The sequence below is a fragment of the Clinocottus analis genome, unplaced genomic scaffold (assembly GCF_023055335.1).
Source record: "Clinocottus analis isolate CAN_PGR_092001 unplaced genomic scaffold, fCliAna1.0.p SCAF_21, whole genome shotgun sequence".
NCBI lineage: Eukaryota > Metazoa > Chordata > Actinopteri > Perciformes > Cottidae > Clinocottus > Clinocottus analis.
In genome coordinates this window covers 14,404,640-14,424,761 of record NW_027175943.1, presented here as the reverse complement: position 1 = coordinate 14,424,761, position 20,122 = coordinate 14,404,640, and the positions used below count along the sequence as shown (strand labels likewise).

General features: G+C 40.2%; 1 protein-coding gene across 1 annotated transcript; it reads right to left on the bottom strand.

The window, feature by feature from the left end:
- Window positions 1-13,332: 13,332 nt before the first annotated feature.
- Window positions 13,333-15,465, bottom strand: LOC137792623 (uncharacterized; the record flags this gene model as incomplete). The annotated part of the gene is made up of 2 exons (XM_068588364.1): window positions 15,432-15,465; window positions 13,333-14,685 (listed from the first exon to the last, which is right to left on the bottom strand). Coding segments are annotated over exons 1-2 (1,387 nt in total), but the record flags the coding sequence as incomplete, so codon positions are not given.
- Between the last annotated feature and the right edge of the window lie 4,657 nt (window positions 15,466-20,122).

Genomic DNA, 20,122 nt, shown 5'->3' with positions numbered 1-20,122 from the left:
TGGTTCTCCCTTTCCAGAGGCCGCCTTTGCTAGTCTTTGCTACCCAGAATCAAGCACTATTCATGGGTAAGAATAGTGCTTGATTCTGGGCAAGAGTTCAAGGAAACATGGGTCCGGTTCTCCAGAGCTGGGTCTCCAGAGCTAGTCACTTAGCCAGGAATATAGCTTGATTCTGATTATGAGTTCATTGAAACATGGGTCTGGTTCTCCAGAGCTAGTCACTTACCCATGACTAGTGCTTTATTCTGGGCATGAGTTCAATGAAACATGGGTCTGGTTCTCCAGAGGCCACCTTTGCTATTAACTTACCCAGGAATAGAGCTTTATTCTGGGCAAGAGTTCAATGAAACATGGGTCTGGTTTTCCAGATGTGGTTCTCCAGAGCTGGTCACTTACCCAGGAATAGAGCTTGATTCTGGGCATGAGTTCATTGAGACATGGATCTGGTTCACCGGAGCTAGTCACTTACCCATGAAAAGTGCTTGATTCTGGGCATGAGTTCATTGACACATGGGTCTGGTTGTACAGAGTTTTCTAATGAGTTTTCCAAAATCACAAGTAGGACAAATCCTGACGTCAGGGTGGGGGGGGGGGGGGCAATGCCATGATTCTCTTATCTTCTCCGAGTTAGCATGTTGCTAATTTAACTATCTTTTTTTTAACAATGGTCTGCAGACGTGTGCTTAGAGGACCATGTTAAAGGTCCCCATTGCAATGCCATGTTTAAATTTCAGCCATTTTGGACAATTTTCTGATGAGTTAGCTGCAGTCGTGCGGGGGTCAGGCATACGCTTAACCATTCTGGGCCACTGTAGAAACATGGCAGTTGAAATTAGCGGACTCCGTAAGGATCACCCGCTTTGCATGTAGATAAAAAAAACGGCCCATTTTAAATAAGAAAGCAAACATACAACAATTATTTTTAGCTGATAAAGAAAACATACTTGTGAACATTATTTTGCATTTCTGCCAAAAGATCCTCCCAAATTCTAAACACTGGACATTTCAAGTATTCTCAAATTGTATCTTTCTTGGTGAATATAATAATTTACTATGTTAGAGAATACAGTGTAAAATGTAATTTAAATGCAGATTTACTAAGGGCATATTTCACTCATCAAATATATTCAGTGCTGACTTCCTTTACCGCGCGATGAAGTCAAGTATCTTACCAGTGACTGCAGCAATGTTGACTCCACTGCTTCTGACGCTCTCAAACACAGAGAGGAGAGTGAATTTGTATTTAGTTCCAGCAGTGAGAGATGAGACTGTGTGAGTCACTGGTCCGTCTCCCTTTGGTGGACTGATGTTAATCCCTCCGTCGTTAAACTGGAGAATATAGCGGACATTGCTGTTGACTTGCTTCCACTGCAGAGTGATGCTGGTCTCATTTTGTCCTGTTGATCTTAAGCCTTTTGCGCTTGAAGGAGCTGGGAAAGAAAAAGATCAAAGAAAGATTATATTGAATAACACTCTGGGTGTTCTTTAAAATGATCCATTCTGCAGTGCCACATAAAAGTCAATGCTCACAATGAGAGAAACAAGCACAACTGGTGTTTGAGTTAGCAAGCATTATGTATATGTGTACAATTTATACAGAACATGAACAGATTTAGCATTTACGACCAGCTATGTACTAAAAATAGACTATTGGAACTTGAAAGGTCCAGCTATTTAAGATTTAGGGTGACTTAGCGGTTGAGGTTTCAGATTGCAACAAAATGACAACTTCTGCCTTTTGTCTGTTTAAGCAAGAAATGCAAACGGACCTATCGAGGGTAAGTGATTGGCTTGGCCATTCTGGGCCAACTGTAGAAACCTGGCGGTGCAAAGTAGTGGACTCTGTAAGGAGCATCTGCTCTGCACGTAGATAACAACGACCCATTTCAGGAAGACTAAAATACACCCATTCTTATATCCAGGTGATAATGCACTAAACAAAAAAACATACTTATTTACAATATAGTCCATTTCTGCCAAAAGATCCCTCCAAATTTTAAACACTGGACATTTAAAGGACTTTCAAATTGTAACTTTTTTGGTGACTATAATAATTTATTATGTTAGTGAATACAGTGTAAAATGTTCACGAAATGCAGATTTAGTGAGTGCATATTTCACTCATCCAATATATTCAGACTTTATATCAGTGCTGAGTTCTTCTACTGCAAAGTGATGAAGTCAAGTATCTTACCAGTGACTGCAGCAATGTTGACTCCACTGCTTCTGGCGCTCTCAAACACAGAGAGGAGAGTGAATGTGTATTTAGTTCCAGCAGTGAGAGATGAGACTGTGTGAGTCACTGGTCCGTCTCCCTTTGGTGGACTGATGTTAATCCCTCCGTCGTTAAACTGGAGAATATAGCGGACATTGCGGTTAACTTGCTTCCACTGCAGAGTGATGCTGGTCTCATCTTGTCCTGTTGATTTGAAGCCTTTTGCGTTTGAAGGAGCTGAGAAAGAAAAAGAGCAGTGAAGGATTTGATGAATTCCCACCCTCTGGGTTTTCAAATGATTCATTTTGCATCGCATGAAATGGAAAAAGAATGGCTAACTGGGCTACAGCAGGGCATCGTTCTGAAATTCTAAATCTTACCAGTGACTGCAGTAATGGTGACTCCACTGCTTCTGACTCTCTCAAACACAGAGAGGAGAGTGAATGTGTATTTAGTTCCAGCAGTGAGAGATGAGACTGTGTGAGTCACTGGTCCGTCTCTATCTGTTGCACTGATGGTTCTCTCTGTGCCATTAAACTGGAGAATAAAGCCGGCGTTGAGGTTCACTTGATTCCACTGCAGAGTGATACTGGTCTCATCTTGTCCTTTCGCTCTGAAGCTTTTTGTGTTCAGAGGAGCTGCGATAGAAAAAGAGCAGTGACGGATTTGATGAATTCCCAACCTCTGGGTTTTCAAATGATTCATTTTGCATCACATGAAATTGAAAAAGAATGGCTAACTGAGCTACAAAAGTGCATCTTTTTGAAATCCTGAATTTTACCAGTGACTGCAGTAATGTTGACTCCACTGCCACTGATTCTGAGCATGAGTTCATTGAAACATGGGTCTAGTTCTTTAAAGGCCGCCTTTTCTTGTCACTTATGAATAGTGCTTGATTCTGGGCATGAGTTCATTGTAACATGGGTCTGGTTCTCCAGAGCTAGTTCTCCAGAGCCATTCACTTACCCAGGAATCGTGCTTGATTCTGGGCATGAGTTCGTCGAAACATGGTTCTCCCTTTCCAGAGGCCGCCTTTGCTAGTCTTTGCTACCCAGAATCAAGCACTATTCATGGGTAAGAATAGTGCTTGATTCTGGGCAAGAGTTCAAGGAAACATGGGTCCGGTTCTCCAGAGCTGGGTCTCCAGAGCTAGTCACTTAGCCAGGAATATAGCTTGATTCTGATTATGAGTTCATTGAAACATGGGTCTGGTTCTCCAGAGCTAGTCACTTACCCATGACTAGTGCTTTATTCTGGGCATGAGTTCAATGAAACATGGGTCTGGTTCTCCAGAGGCCACCTTTGCTATTAACTTACCCAGGAATAGAGCTTTATTCTGGGCAAGAGTTCAATGAAACATGGGTCTGGTTTTCCAGATGTGGTTCTCCAGAGCTGGTCACTTACCCAGGAATAGAGCTTGATTCTGGGCATGAGTTCATTGAGACATGGATCTGGTTCACCGGAGCTAGTCACTTACCCATGAAAAGTGCTTGATTCTGGGCATGAGTTCATTGACACATGGGTCTGGTTGTACAGAGTTTTCTAATGAGTTTTCCAAAATCACAAGTAGGACAAATCCTGACGTCAGGGTGGGGGGGGGGGGGGGGGGGCAATGCCATGATTCTCTTATCTTCTCCGAGTTAGCATGTTGCTAATTTAACTATCTTTTTTTTAACAATGGTCTGCAGACGTGTGCTTAGAGGACCATGTTAAAGGTCCCCATTGCAATGCCATGTTTAAATTTCAGCCATTTTGGACAATTTTCTGATGAGTTAGCTGCAGTCGTGCGGGGGTCAGGCATACGCTTAACCATTCTGGGCCACTGTAGAAACATGGCAGTTGAAATTAGCGGACTCCGTAAGGATCACCCGCTTTGCATGTAGATAAAAAAAACGGCCCATTTTAAATAAGAAAGCAAACATACAACAATTATTTTTAGCTGATAAAGAAAACATACTTGTGAACATTATTTTGCATTTCTGCCAAAAGATCCTCCCAAATTCTAAACACTGGACATTTCAAGTATTCTCAAATTGTATCTTTCTTGGTGAATATAATAATTTACTATGTTAGAGAATACAGTGTAAAATGTAATTTAAATGCAGATTTACTAAGGGCATATTTCACTCATCAAATATATTCAGTGCTGACTTCCTTTACCGCGCGATGAAGTCAAGTATCTTACCAGTGACTGCAGCAATGTTGACTCCACTGCTTCTGACGCTCTCAAACACAGAGAGGAGAGTGAATTTGTATTTAGTTCCAGCAGTGAGAGATGAGACTGTGTGAGTCACTGGTCCGTCTCCCTTTGGTGGACTGATGTTAATCCCTCCGTCGTTAAACTGGAGAATATAGCGGACATTGCTGTTGACTTGCTTCCACTGCAGAGTGATGCTGGTCTCATTTTGTCCTGTTGATCTTAAGCCTTTTGCGCTTGAAGGAGCTGGGAAAGAAAAAGATCAAAGAAAGATTATATTGAATAACACTCTGGGTGTTCTTTAAAATGATCCATTCTGCAGTGCCACATAAAAGTCAATGCTCACAATGAGAGAAACAAGCACAACTGGTGTTTGAGTTAGCAAGCATTATGTATATGTGTACAATTTATACAGAACATGAACAGATTTAGCATTTACGACCAGCTATGTACTAAAAATAGACTATTGGAACTTGAAAGGTCCAGCTATTTAAGATTTAGGGTGACTTAGCGGTTGAGGTTTCAGATTGCAACAAAATGACAACTTCTGCCTTTTGTCTGTTTAAGCAAGAAATGCAAACGGACCTATCGAGGGTAAGTGATTGGCTTGGCCATTCTGGGCCAACTGTAGAAACCTGGCGGTGCAAAGTAGTGGACTCTGTAAGGAGCATCTGCTCTGCACGTAGATAACAACGACCCATTTCAGGAAGACTAAAATACACCCATTCTTATATCCAGGTGATAATGCACTAAACAAAAAAACATACTTATTTACAATATAGTCCATTTCTGCCAAAAGATCCCTCCAAATTTTAAACACTGGACATTTAAAGGACTTTCAAATTGTAACTTTTTTGGTGACTATAATAATTTATTATGTTAGTGAATACAGTGTAAAATGTTCACGAAATGCAGATTTAGTGAGTGCATATTTCACTCATCCAATATATTCAGACTTTATATCAGTGCTGAGTTCTTCTACTGCAAAGTGATGAAGTCAAGTATCTTACCAGTGACTGCAGCAATGTTGACTCCACTGCTTCTGGCGCTCTCAAACACAGAGAGGAGAGTGAATGTGTATTTAGTTCCAGCAGTGAGAGATGAGACTGTGTGAGTCACTGGTCCGTCTCCCTTTGGTGGACTGATGTTAATCCCTCCGTCGTTAAACTGGAGAATATAGCGGACATTGCGGTTAACTTGCTTCCACTGCAGAGTGATGCTGGTCTCATCTTGTCCTGTTGATTTGAAGCCTTTTGCGTTTGAAGGAGCTGAGAAAGAAAAAGAGCAGTGAAGGATTTGATGAATTCCCACCCTCTGGGTTTTCAAATGATTCATTTTGCATCGCATGAAATGGAAAAAGAATGGCTAACTGGGCTACAGCAGGGCATCGTTCTGAAATTCTAAATCTTACCAGTGACTGCAGTAATGGTGACTCCACTGCTTCTGACTCTCTCAAACACAGAGAGGAGAGTGAATGTGTATTTAGTTCCAGCAGTGAGAGATGAGACTGTGTGAGTCACTGGTCCGTCTCTATCTGTTGCACTGATGGTTCTCTCTGTGCCATTAAACTGGAGAATAAAGCCGGCGTTGGGGTTCACTTGATTCCACTGCAGAGTGATACTGGTCTCATCTTGTCCTTTCGCTCTGAAGCTTTTTGTGTTCAGAGGAGCTGCGATAGAAAAAGAGCAGTGACGGATTTGATGAATTCCCAACCTCTGGGTTTTCAAATGATTCATTTTGCATCACATGAAATTGAAAAAGAATGGCTAACTGAGCTACAAAAGTGCATCTTTTTGAAATCCTGAATTTTACCAGTGACTGCAGTAATGTTGACTCCACTGCCACTGATTCTGAGCATGAGTTCATTGAAACATGGGTCTAGTTCTTTAAAGGCCGCCTTTTCTTGTCACTTATGAATAGTGCTTGATTCTGGGCATGAGTTCATTGTAACATGGGTCTGGTTCTCCAGAGCTAGTTCTCCAGAGCCATTCACTTACCCAGGAATCGTGCTTGATTCTGGGCATGAGTTCGTCGAAACATGGTTCTCCCTTTCCAGAGGCCGCCTTTGCTAGTCTTTGCTACCCAGAATCAAGCACTATTCATGGGTAAGAATAGTGCTTGATTCTGGGCAAGAGTTCAAGGAAACATGGGTCCGGTTCTCCAGAGCTGGGTCTCCAGAGCTAGTCACTTAGCCAGGAATATAGCTTGATTCTGATTATGAGTTCATTGAAACATGGGTCTGGTTCTCCAGAGCTAGTCACTTACCCATGACTAGTGCTTTATTCTGGGCATGAGTTCAATGAAACATGGGTCTGGTTCTCCAGAGGCCACCTTTGCTATTAACTTACCCAGGAATAGAGCTTTATTCTGGGCAAGAGTTCAATGAAACATGGGTCTGGTTTTCCAGATGTGGTTCTCCAGAGCTGGTCACTTACCCAGGAATAGAGCTTGATTCTGGGCATGAGTTCATTGAGACATGGATCTGGTTCACCGGAGCTAGTCACTTACCCATGAAAAGTGCTTGATTCTGGGCATGAGTTCATTGACACATGGGTCTGGTTGTACAGAGTTTTCTAATGAGTTTTCCAAAATCACAAGTAGGACAAATCCTGACGTCAGGGTGGGGGGGGGGGGGGGGGGGGCAATGCCATGATTCTCTTATCTTCTCCGAGTTAGCATGTTGCTAATTTAACTATCTTTTTTTTAACAATGGTCTGCAGACGTGTGCTTAGAGGACCATGTTAAAGGTCCCCATTGCAATGCCATGTTTAAATTTCAGCCATTTTGGACAATTTTCTGATGAGTTAGCTGCAGTCGTGCGGGGGTCAGGCATACGCTTAACCATTCTGGGCCACTGTAGAAACATGGCAGTTGAAATTAGCGGACTCCGTAAGGATCACCCGCTTTGCATGTAGATAAAAAAAACGGCCCATTTTAAATAAGAAAGCAAACATACAACAATTATTTTTAGCTGATAAAGAAAACATACTTGTGAACATTATTTTGCATTTCTGCCAAAAGATCCTCCCAAATTCTAAACACTGGACATTTCAAGTATTCTCAAATTGTATCTTTCTTGGTGAATATAATAATTTACTATGTTAGAGAATACAGTGTAAAATGTAATTTAAATGCAGATTTACTAAGGGCATATTTCACTCATCAAATATATTCAGTGCTGACTTCCTTTACCGCGCGATGAAGTCAAGTATCTTACCAGTGACTGCAGCAATGTTGACTCCACTGCTTCTGACGCTCTCAAACACAGAGAGGAGAGTGAATTTGTATTTAGTTCCAGCAGTGAGAGATGAGACTGTGTGAGTCACTGGTCCGTCTCCCTTTGGTGGACTGATGTTAATCCCTCCGTCGTTAAACTGGAGAATATAGCGGACATTGCTGTTGACTTGCTTCCACTGCAGAGTGATGCTGGTCTCATTTTGTCCTGTTGATCTTAAGCCTTTTGCGCTTGAAGGAGCTGGGAAAGAAAAAGATCAAAGAAAGATTATATTGAATAACACTCTGGGTGTTCTTTAAAATGATCCATTCTGCAGTGCCACATAAAAGTCAATGCTCACAATGAGAGAAACAAGCACAACTGGTGTTTGAGTTAGCAAGCATTATGTATATGTGTACAATTTATACAGAACATGAACAGATTTAGCATTTACGACCAGCTATGTACTAAAAATAGACTATTGGAACTTGAAAGGTCCAGCTATTTAAGATTTAGGGTGACTTAGCGGTTGAGGTTTCAGATTGCAACAAAATGACAACTTCTGCCTTTTGTCTGTTTAAGCAAGAAATGCAAACGGACCTATCGAGGGTAAGTGATTGGCTTGGCCATTCTGGGCCAACTGTAGAAACCTGGCGGTGCAAAGTAGTGGACTCTGTAAGGAGCATCTGCTCTGCACGTAGATAACAACGACCCATTTCAGGAAGACTAAAATACACCCATTCTTATATCCAGGTGATAATGCACTAAACAAAAAAACATACTTATTTACAATATAGTCCATTTCTGCCAAAAGATCCCTCCAAATTTTAAACACTGGACATTTAAAGGACTTTCAAATTGTAACTTTTTTGGTGACTATAATAATTTATTATGTTAGTGAATACAGTGTAAAATGTTCACGAAATGCAGATTTAGTGAGTGCATATTTCACTCATCCAATATATTCAGACTTTATATCAGTGCTGAGTTCTTCTACTGCAAAGTGATGAAGTCAAGTATCTTACCAGTGACTGCAGCAATGTTGACTCCACTGCTTCTGGCGCTCTCAAACACAGAGAGGAGAGTGAATGTGTATTTAGTTCCAGCAGTGAGAGATGAGACTGTGTGAGTCACTGGTCCGTCTCCCTTTGGTGGACTGATGTTAATCCCTCCGTCGTTAAACTGGAGAATATAGCGGACATTGCGGTTAACTTGCTTCCACTGCAGAGTGATGCTGGTCTCATCTTGTCCTGTTGATTTGAAGCCTTTTGCGTTTGAAGGAGCTGAGAAAGAAAAAGAGCAGTGAAGGATTTGATGAATTCCCACCCTCTGGGTTTTCAAATGATTCATTTTGCATCGCATGAAATGGAAAAAGAATGGCTAACTGGGCTACAGCAGGGCATCGTTCTGAAATTCTAAATCTTACCAGTGACTGCAGTAATGGTGACTCCACTGCTTCTGACTCTCTCAAACACAGAGAGGAGAGTGAATGTGTATTTAGTTCCAGCAGTGAGAGATGAGACTGTGTGAGTCACTGGTCCGTCTCTATCTGTTGCACTGATGGTTCTCTCTGTGCCATTAAACTGGAGAATAAAGCCGGCGTTGGGGTTCACTTGATTCCACTGCAGAGTGATACTGGTCTCATCTTGTCCTTTCGCTCTGAAGCTTTTTGTGTTCAGAGGAGCTGCGATAGAAAAAGAGCAGTGACGGATTTGATGAATTCCCAACCTCTGGGTTTTCAAATGATTCATTTTGCATCACATGAAATTGAAAAAGAATGGCTAACTGAGCTACAAAAGTGCATCTTTTTGAAATCCTGAATTTTACCAGTGACTGCAGTAATGTTGACTCCACTGCCACTGATTCTGAGCATGAGTTCATTGAAACATGGGTCTAGTTCTTTAAAGGCCGCCTTTTCTTGTCACTTATGAATAGTGCTTGATTCTGGGCATGAGTTCATTGTAACATGGGTCTGGTTCTCCAGAGCTAGTTCTCCAGAGCGATTCACTTACCCAGGAATCGTGCTTGATTCTGGGCATGAGTTCGTCGAAACATGGTTCTCCCTTTCCAGAGGCCGCCTTTGCTAGTCTTTGCTACCCAGAATCAAGCACTATTCATGGGTAAGAATAGTGCTTGATTCTGGGCAAGAGTTCAAGGAAACATGGGTCCGGTTCTCCAGAGCTGGGTCTCCAGAGCTAGTCACTTAGCCAGGAATATAGCTTGATTCTGATTATGAGTTCATTGAAACATGGGTCTGGTTCTCCAGAGCTAGTCACTTACCCATGACTAGTGCTTTATTCTGGGCATGAGTTCAATGAAACATGGGTCTGGTTCTCCAGAGGCCACCTTTGCTATTAACTTACCCAGGAATAGAGCTTTATTCTGGGCAAGAGTTCAATGAAACATGGGTCTGGTTTTCCAGATGTGGTTCTCCAGAGCTGGTCACTTACCCAGGAATAGAGCTTGATTCTGGGCATGAGTTCATTGAGACATGGATCTGGTTCACCGGAGCTAGTCACTTACCCATGAAAAGTGCTTGATTCTGGGCATGAGTTCATTGACACATGGGTCTGGTTGTACAGAGTTTTCTAATGAGTTTTCCAAAATCACAAGTAGGACAAATCCTGACGTCAGGGTGGGGCAGAGGGAGAGGGGCGGGGGGGCAATGCCATGATTTTCTTATCTTCTCCGAGTTAGCATGTTGCTAATTTAACTATCTTTTTTTTAACAATGGTCTGCAGACGTGTGCTTAGAGGACCATGTTAAAGGTCCCCATTGCAATGCCATGTTTAAATTTCAGCCATTTTGGACAATTTTCTGATGAGTTAGCTGCAGTCGTGCGGGGGTCAGGCATACGCTTAACCATTCTGGGCCACTTTAGAAACATGGCAGTTGAAATTAGCGGACTCCGTAAGGATCACCCGCTTTGCATGTAGATAAAAAAAACGGCCCATTTTAAATAAGAAAGCAAACATACAACAATTATTTTTAGCTGATAAAGAAAACATACTTGTGAACATTATTTTGCATTTCTGCCAAAAGATCCTCCCAAATTCTAAACACTGGACATTTCAAGTATTCTCAAATTGTATCTTTCTTGGTGAATATAATAATTTACTATGTTAGAGAATACAGTGTAAAATGTAATTTAAATGCAGATTTACTAAGGGCATATTTCACTCATCAAATATATTCAGTGCTGACTTCCTTTACCGCGCGATGAAGTCAAGTATCTTACCAGTGACTGCAGCAATGTTGACTCCACTGCTTCTGACGCTCTCAAACACAGAGAGGAGAGTGAATTTGTATTTAGTTCCAGCAGTGAGAGATGAGACTGTGTGAGTCACTGGTCCGTCTCCCTTTGGTGGACTGATGTTAATCCCTCCGTCGTTAAACTGGAGAATATAGCGGACATTGCTGTTGACTTGCTTCCACTGCAGAGTGATGCTGGTCTCATTTTGTCCTGTTGATCTTAAGCCTTTTGCGCTTGAAGGAGCTGGGAAAGAAAAAGATCAAAGAAAGATTATATTGAATAACACTCTGGGTGTTCTTTAAAATGATCCATTCTGCAGTGCCACATAAAAGTCAATGCTCACAATGAGAGAAACAAGCACAACTGGTGTTTGAGTTAGCAAGCATTATGTATATGTGTACAATTTATACAGAACATGAACAGATTTAGCATTTACGACCAGCTATGTACTAAAAATAGACTATTGGAACTTGAAAGGTCCAGCTATTTAAGATTTAGGGTGACTTAGCGGTTGAGGTTTCAGATTGCAACAAAATGACAACTTCTGCCTTTTGTCTGTTTAAGCAAGAAATGCAAACGGACCTATCGAGGGTAAGTGATTGGCTTGGCCATTCTGGGCCAACTGTAGAAACCTGGCGGTGCAAAGTAGTGGACTCTGTAAGGAGCATCTGCTCTGCACGTAGATAACAACGACCCATTTCAGGAAGACTAAAATACACCCATTCTTATATCCAGGTGATAATGCACTAAACAAAAAAACATACTTATTTACAATATAGTCCATTTCTGCCAAAAGATCCCTCCAAATTTTAAACACTGGACATTTAAAGGACTTTCAAATTGTAACTTTTTTGGTGACTATAATAATTTATTATGTTAGTGAATACAGTGTAAAATGTTCACGAAATGCAGATTTAGTGAGTGCATATTTCACTCATCCAATATATTCAGACTTTATATCAGTGCTGAGTTCTTCTACTGCAAAGTGATGAAGTCAAGTATCTTACCAGTGACTGCAGCAATGTTGACTCCACTGCTTCTGGCGCTCTCAAACACAGAGAGGAGAGTGAATGTGTATTTAGTTCCAGCAGTGAGAGATGAGACTGTGTGAGTCACTGGTCCGTCTCCCTTTGGTGGACTGATGTTAATCCCTCCGTCGTTAAACTGGAGAATATAGCGGACATTGCGGTTAACTTGCTTCCACTGCAGAGTGATGCTGGTCTCATCTTGTCCTGTTGATTTGAAGCCTTTTGCGTTTGAAGGAGCTGAGAAAGAAAAAGAGCAGTGAAAGATTTGATGAATTCCCACCCTCTGGGTTTTCAAATGATTCATTTTGCATCACATGAAATTGAAAAAGAATGGCTAACTAGGCTACAGCAGGGCATCGTTCTGAAATTCTAAATCTTACCAGTGACTGCAGTAATGGTGACTCCACTGCTTCTGACTCTCTCAAACACAGAGAGGAGAGTGAATTTGTATTTAGTTCCAGCAGTGAGAGATGAGACTGTGTGAGTCACTGGTCCGTCTCCCTTTGGTGGACTAATGGTTCTCTCTACGCCATTAAACTGGAGAATATAGCGGACATTGGGGTTCACTTGATTCCACTGCAGAGTGATGCTGGTCTCATCTTGTCCTGTTGATCTTAAGCCTTTTGCGCTTGAAGGAGCTGGGAAATAAAAAGATCAAAGAAAGATTATATTGAATAACACTCTGGGTGTTCTTTAAAATGATCCATTCTGCAGTGCCACATAAAGGTCAATGCTCACAATGAGAGAAACAAGCACAACTGGTGTTTGACTTAGTAAGCATGGCTTGACCATTCTGAGCCAACTGTAGAAATCTGGTGGTTCAAAGTAGTGGACTCTGTAAGGAGCATCTGCTCCGTAAATAGACACTAACGCTCATTCTAAGGAAACAAAAACTACAATATTTATTTGTTGGTAATCAGACACTAAATATATGGTACTTAATAACATCATAATCTATTTCTGCAAACAGATCCCCAAAAATTATCCACACAGGACACTTAAAGGATATAAAATTTTATATCTCTAATTAAATATAACATGTTAATGAGTCAGTAAATCGAGTATTTGGTTAAATGTGACTCCAGATTCAGTGAGTGCATATTTCACTCATCACATATATTCTAGAAATTATCAGTAAAGAGTTCTTCGACTGAAAAGTGATGAGGGTGTATAACATACCAGTGACTGCAGTAATAGTGAGTCTGTGGACTCCCAATCTCCTTACTTCTTTGATGTCATACTCCCTCACAAACACAGAGAGAAGAGTGAATGTGTATTTAGTTCCAGCAGTGAGAGATGAGACTGTGTGAGTCACTGGTCCGTCTTCCTTTGGTTGACTGATTTTTATCTCTTTGCCATTAAACAGGAGACTGTTGCGGACATTGGTGGTCACTTTATTCCACTGTAGAGTGATGCTGTTCTCACTTTGTCCTATTGATCTGAAGCCCAGTTCACTGGACACTTCTTCACTGGGTACTTCTTTACTGGACACTTCTTTACTAGACACTTCTTTATTGGACACTTCTTTATTGGACACTTCTTTACTGGACACTTCTTTACTGGACACTTCTTCACTGGACACTTCTTTATTGGACACTTCTTCACTGGACACTTCTTTACTGGACACCTCGTCACTGGACACTTCTTTATTGGACACTTCTTCACTGGACACTTCTTTATTGGACACTTCTTCACTAGGCACTTCTTTACTGGACACTTCTTTACTAGACACTTCTTTATTGGACACTTCTTTATTGGACACTTCTTTACTGGACACTTCTTTACTGGACACTTCTTTACTGGACACTTCTTCACTGGACACTTCTTTATTGGACACTTCTTCACTGGACACTTCTTTACTGGACACCTCGTCACTGGACACTTCTTTATTGGACACTTCTTCACTGGACACTTCTTTACTGGACACTTCTTTATTGGACACTTCTTCACTAGGCACTTCTTTACTGGACACTTCTTTACTAGACACTTCTTTATTGGACACTTCTTTATTGGACACTTCTTCACTGGACACTTCTTTACTGGACACCTCTTTTTTGGACACCTCTTCACTGGACACTTCTTCACTGGACACTTCTTTACTGGACACCTCTTTATTGGACACTTCTTCACTGGACACTTCTTTATTGGACACTTCTTCACTGGACACTTCTTTACTGGACACTTCTTCACTGGACACTTCTTTACTGGACACTTCTTTATTGGACACTTCTTCACTGGACACTTCTTTATTGGACACTTCTTCACTGGACACTTCTTTACTGGACACTTCTCTATTGGACACTTCTTCACTGGACACTTCTTCACTGGACACTTCTTTACTGGACACTTCTTTATTGGACACTTCTTCACTGGACACTTCTTCACTGGACATTTCTTTACTGGACACTTCTTCACTGGACACTTCTTTACTGGACACTTCTTCACTGGACACTTCTTTACTGGACACCTCTTCACTGGACACTTCTTTATTGGACACCTCTTCACTGGACACTTCTTTATTGGACACGTCTTCACTGGACACTTCTTTATTGGACACTTCTTTACTGGACACTTCTTTACTAGACACTTCTTTATTGGACACTTCTTTACTGGACACTTCTTTACTGGACACCTCTTCACTGGACACTTCTTCACTGGACGCTTCTTTACTGGACACTTCTTTACTAGACACTTCTTTATTGGACACTTCTTTACTGGACACTTCTTTACTGGACACCTTTTCACTGGACGAAGTCACTAAGAAGCCCTCACCAGGATCTACAGCGACGACATAGACCAGTGCACCTAAAACAAAGCATATTCAGTTTTTTAAAACTTGCATTTCCGTGAAGTTTGTAGACTCCCAATGTTCCTTTGCAGTAAATACGAAGTTGAGATTTTTGTAAACTAACTCTAATCTGCAAGCTAAAACAAAAGTAAACATGTATTCGTAGTTAAATAGCAGTGACAAATCACTATTTCCTTGACTGTATATCATGACTGCGTGCAAAAGATTCAGTCTGCCTCAGTAAATCATTTTTTCTGTTCATCACTGACAGCAAGATAACCAGTTCAACTACCTGTCGAGGTTTTGGATTCCAATAAGAAAAGACATTATTTACATAAATTGTGAAAGAAATCTATTTTCTGTGGTATAATCTATTCATGTGTGTTCTTTGTAACTGCACCTTACTCTTAATTTGCAACTGTTTTGCTGCAAGAGGAATACCTCCCATGTTACTCTTCTTTCATTTTATTTTTCCTTGATCATTTCTTTTGGGATTTGTTCCCCTTCTGAATCAATGGTGTGTGGTATGCTGTATTGAAAAGAACATTTTTCTGGACCTAAAAATCTGTACATAAATATATGTTTTCTATAAAACAACTGATTTATAACAAACACTAAAGTAGCAAACATTCTCTTTTTCTCAGTTCCTCCCAATGCAGAACCTAGAAGCAGCACTGAGTGAATAATGTTTAATTTCAAAAACAAAAGCCAGAATAATCCAACACGAGACACCAACCTGTGAGCACAACGAGGATCAGCCCACAATCCATGAGTTAACTCTATGAAAAAACAAACAAATAAAGAATGTTAATTCATTCTGTCTAAAATGTGTAAACCAACTCCACTCATCATTTCAGATACATGTTGGTATTTGCCAGGATATAGATGCCAAATACTATTCCATGCAGAATAGGAGATAATAGCGTTTAATCTTTTACCTTTTTCTGCTTGAACGCCCGTCTACCATGTGCTGCTTGTACAGAAGCCAAATACGTGTTTGGTGTCAAGCCGTTTCTTTAAAATGCAGCGATTGAAAGATATGCAGATCTGGCCCAACCGGTCTAACTCTTGACTGCTTATCCTTTCACTAAAAAAAGTCCCATGTTTGAAGGCGCTCCTCTTTCTTATTTTGACAGATTCTATAAGATTTATTTTGGTATATTAACTGACTTTTTCAGTAATAGACAATACATATAGTAACACAAAATAAAGCTTTATGGAAAACAAAATATATTGATTCCTGATCAATGTATCATTAATATTTTATTATAATCTGTGCATTACTTTTAGTCGCAGCTTGGTATAGGATTGTCCGTTTTCATATTTTTAGTTTAATTAGAATGTTTTCACTGCGTCAGACGTCGTCGCCATTACTGTCCAGTTTACACATTTGCAGATTTCATACAAACGCATCATAACAAACAAAATATCTGTGTTACTGTGTCCAACATCGTCTGGAAAATAACTTTACAGTACTTTATCTGGGCAACTGGACGAAAAGCAAATAAAAAACAGAATGAAACAATAACATAAATGTATATTGGTAGCACTTCATAAAACGTACACACTATTTGACATGAGTAAAGCATGAATAAACACTGAATCCTTAATTTATAAAGTATGAAAACACAAGCTTAAAGAAGGAAACCTTTTTAACTGTGTTTATGAATTGCATACTAATGAGTTATTAATGAGTGTTCATCTTGGAATAATGCTTTAAAAAATGATGAATTCAGTGTTTAATGAATGCATTACTAATGCTACATAATGTGTACTTATTAGAAAGTGCTAAAAATAATTTTTTTTACTGAAACATTACAAAATACTTGAAAGAAATAAATGCAGTTAAATATTTGATCCCAACATGTGTTGTGTCTGATGCTCTGCTGCCTCTTGTGGTTAGGCCTGGGTCTGCACTCCCTCCTTTACATTGTGTCCCCATAATGTGGCAGACCAGACGCACAGCTGATTCCCCAACAGCTCCAGAGGATTCACTGCCTTGCTTCAGAACACGGAGATGTGTCACCACCTGACTGAAGAATGGTTTGTGTGGACAAGAAACCAGCTGGCAGCCTGCTGCTGTCTGGATGTGTTTTCCACTTGTCTGTGTGGAGTTTGCATGTTCTTCCCGTGTCAGCGTGGGTTTCCTCCGGGTGCCTCCCACAGTCCAATGGCATGTAGTTTACTTGTGAGTGTGAACGGTTGTCTGTCTCTCTGTGTCAGGCCCGAGAGTCTGCCAGGTTTAACCCTTCTTCACAAGGTCAGCTGGGATCGGCTCCAGCCATCCTGTGACCTTGAAGCGGATAAGCGGTGACCGAATGGATGGATGATCATATACAACGTGTATTATTGTACAAAATACAATGAAAATAAATGCAATGCATTGACTTTGTTATATTCCAGTTGCTCTGGTTTCTGTCAAGATGTTTGACATTTCACAAGTCATGCTGGGAAAAAGATTTAGCGTGCATGTGCAGTTCAAGGGGAGGATCAGTGTTGTACTGCAATGTTTCAGTAACAGTATACCACAGACCAGATATATGATCCAAACATTAGGTCATGAAAAACGTACAAAGATACATGTATTTAACATATATATATAAAGTAGGCAATATGTATTATGTGTTTGTCTTTTTGTCTGCGGTTAAGTATTATGTTAATGTTAACAGGATACACAATGTATGCGGTGTCGAACATAATACCAATGTCATCTCGTAGTGCACATATCTAAATCAACTTTTAAGATAATTGTGTGTATTTATGAAAACTTTCACCTGTTTCACTGTTTGACTGACCAGGTCTCCACTAGAACAAATAAACATGAGCTTCCACGGCAGTGTTGTCTTCCTGGTTTTCCACGCGGCATTACAGTAAAGGAATGTCACTCTATGAACTTACCAGCCTGTTCTATTATTTCCTTTACCCACTTAGTCATGATAACCACGTGACTGATCAATATGTATCACAAATGTTGTTGTGTAAGTATTGTGACATCACATTTTCTCCATATCTCCCAGCACAATGATCTGCTATGATTTAACCCTTTGATCCGGCACTGTTGCGATTCATTTTAATTCCAGCAAGGGGTGCTCAGAGTCAGATTCATGAAGTTGTTACGGCCTGTCGAGGGTGTCTCGGGGTGCACAGGCCTAACACACACGCAGAAGGGAAAATAGCCTTTGAAAAGCTGGAACAAAGAAGGGAAAAGAAGGCGGGTGAGGGGTTAAAGTGGCAATAAAATAATAGTTTATTGACAGCTTTCTAAGCAAGCACAAAAATGAAGGAGAATAACTAAAACTGAAACAAAAACCTCAGAGTCTCAAAGGCCAAAACCTCCACACCAGCTGGAACACAAAGTATGTCTTCCCTTTCAGAGCAAAAGGAAAAACAATACTGACCTCCATGTTTAGCCTTATAACAGCAGTCACAACAAAAATGTCAGAGAACATCTTCGGCCAAAATGATACAAGTGGTAGTGTGTACACACATACATACATACATGCAGAGGGAGGGAGGGAGGGAGAGAGGGAGAGAGAGAGAGAGAGAGAGAGAGAGAGAGAGAGAGAGAGAGAGAGAGAGAGAGAGAGAGAGAGAGAGAGAGAGAGAGAGAGAGAGAGAGAGAGAGAGAGAGAGAGAGAGAGAGAGAGAGAGAGAGAGAGAGAGAAAAAAAGTATGATCCACATATTTAGCAGTAGATGCATTTGTTAGGCTACAAACACATTTTACAAATCAGAAGTTGAGTAAGTGTACAACAAGACAAGAATAATGCAGTTTTGGGCCTATAATCCTGGTACTTTTTGACACAGTAAAGGTCTTTTGTCGTTAGAAGTGAATATTTTTTAAGCATCCAGAGCACAGTTAAAGATTAAATAAGAAACCCCACCCACACATTCTCTCCAGCTGAATAGCTCCCAAATTATTCAGATATGAAAAATGAGGCTGTGACGATATGGCCAATAGATGTGATTATCAAGCTACTACTACACACAAACACGCAGACACACACACACAGACACACATACACATACACACACACACACACACACACACACACACACACTCTGCTTGTCTTCCTTACAGTGCGCCTGTGTGGACTGGAAGTGGAGGCAGATGCTGCCTTCATGGCTACCGGAAAAATCTGAATTGTGAGACAAAACATTGCAATGACAGAAAGAAATGGTAAGAAAGCGAGATGAGCAAGTTTTTTTTTTACTTATATGAAGCTCTTTCAGCAAATCTGCATTTTCCATCAATTCAGCAAACTCATGGAATGATCTTCCATCACACATACGAATAAAAAAAACTTACAAAACATTCAAACATCCTCAGGGATGAGGATGTACTGTTTGTCCTGCCTGTCTATTCAGTGTAAATGTGTATTTGTCTAGTTTAGTGTTTATTTATTATGTGCCTCTAGTGTTTTATATATACATCTTGAATTAACTTTGTATTATTATAAATGTATTGTAAATGTAATATTTGTATTTAACAAAAACCTGGCCAGGGACAGCAGGTGAAAATTAGCCTTTCTGGCTAACTCTGGCTCACTTACAGTTTTATTGTTGATCAGTGTGTATTGTCCCTGTAAAATAAACAAAAAAGAAAGAAAGAAAGAAAATGTTGGCATTCACTATGAACAGGAGAATGTCTATTTTTTTGGAGATTGCTTTAAAAGTGATACATTGTAAAGAAGTCACATTATTTACTTCATACACTTTAGGCACAAACCAATCATAGCAAGCTACAAATTCTTGTATGAAAATTAACGAGAGAGAGAGAGAGAGAGAGAGAGAGAGAGAGAGAGAGAGAGAGAGAGAGAGAGAGAGAGAGAGAGAGAGATGATGTCTTTGGGAAATAATAATTAGATTTTATATTATGTGAATGTTAGAAATGTATTACAGTGCCTGTCTTTAATGTAATGCATGTTTTTTTGCTTAAACTAAATCTATATTATAATTAGAAAATTATGTACCACAATGTTGTACAATACAATAAACATTTAAACATAACCAGCATTTCCTTCCAGTCAAAGTTATAACTTTGTATCCGACAAAGTTATAACTTTGTATCCAGCCCGCATTGACGCGTCGACGTTAGCTCCGTTAGCTCCGTTAGCTCCGTTGGCTACGTTAGCTAGTTAGCTAGTTAGCTACCTGAGGGAACATCCAGCTAACATCTGTCACTGTGAGCTGGAGACCAAGAAGAGAAACTGCAGCCAGAAACAACAGGATGATGTTGTAATCTGTCTTGGACTGTATTACATTTTGAAAACGTCTTTATGCCTATTTTACAGTCATGTTGTCTCCTTTCTGTTTATCTATTTTATTGTTTACTTCTGTGGTTTTATTTGATTTAGATATCCTATATATATCATAACGAAATATTTAAAAAATAACAGCAGGAAGTAGAATAGGTTTATCTCTGTGA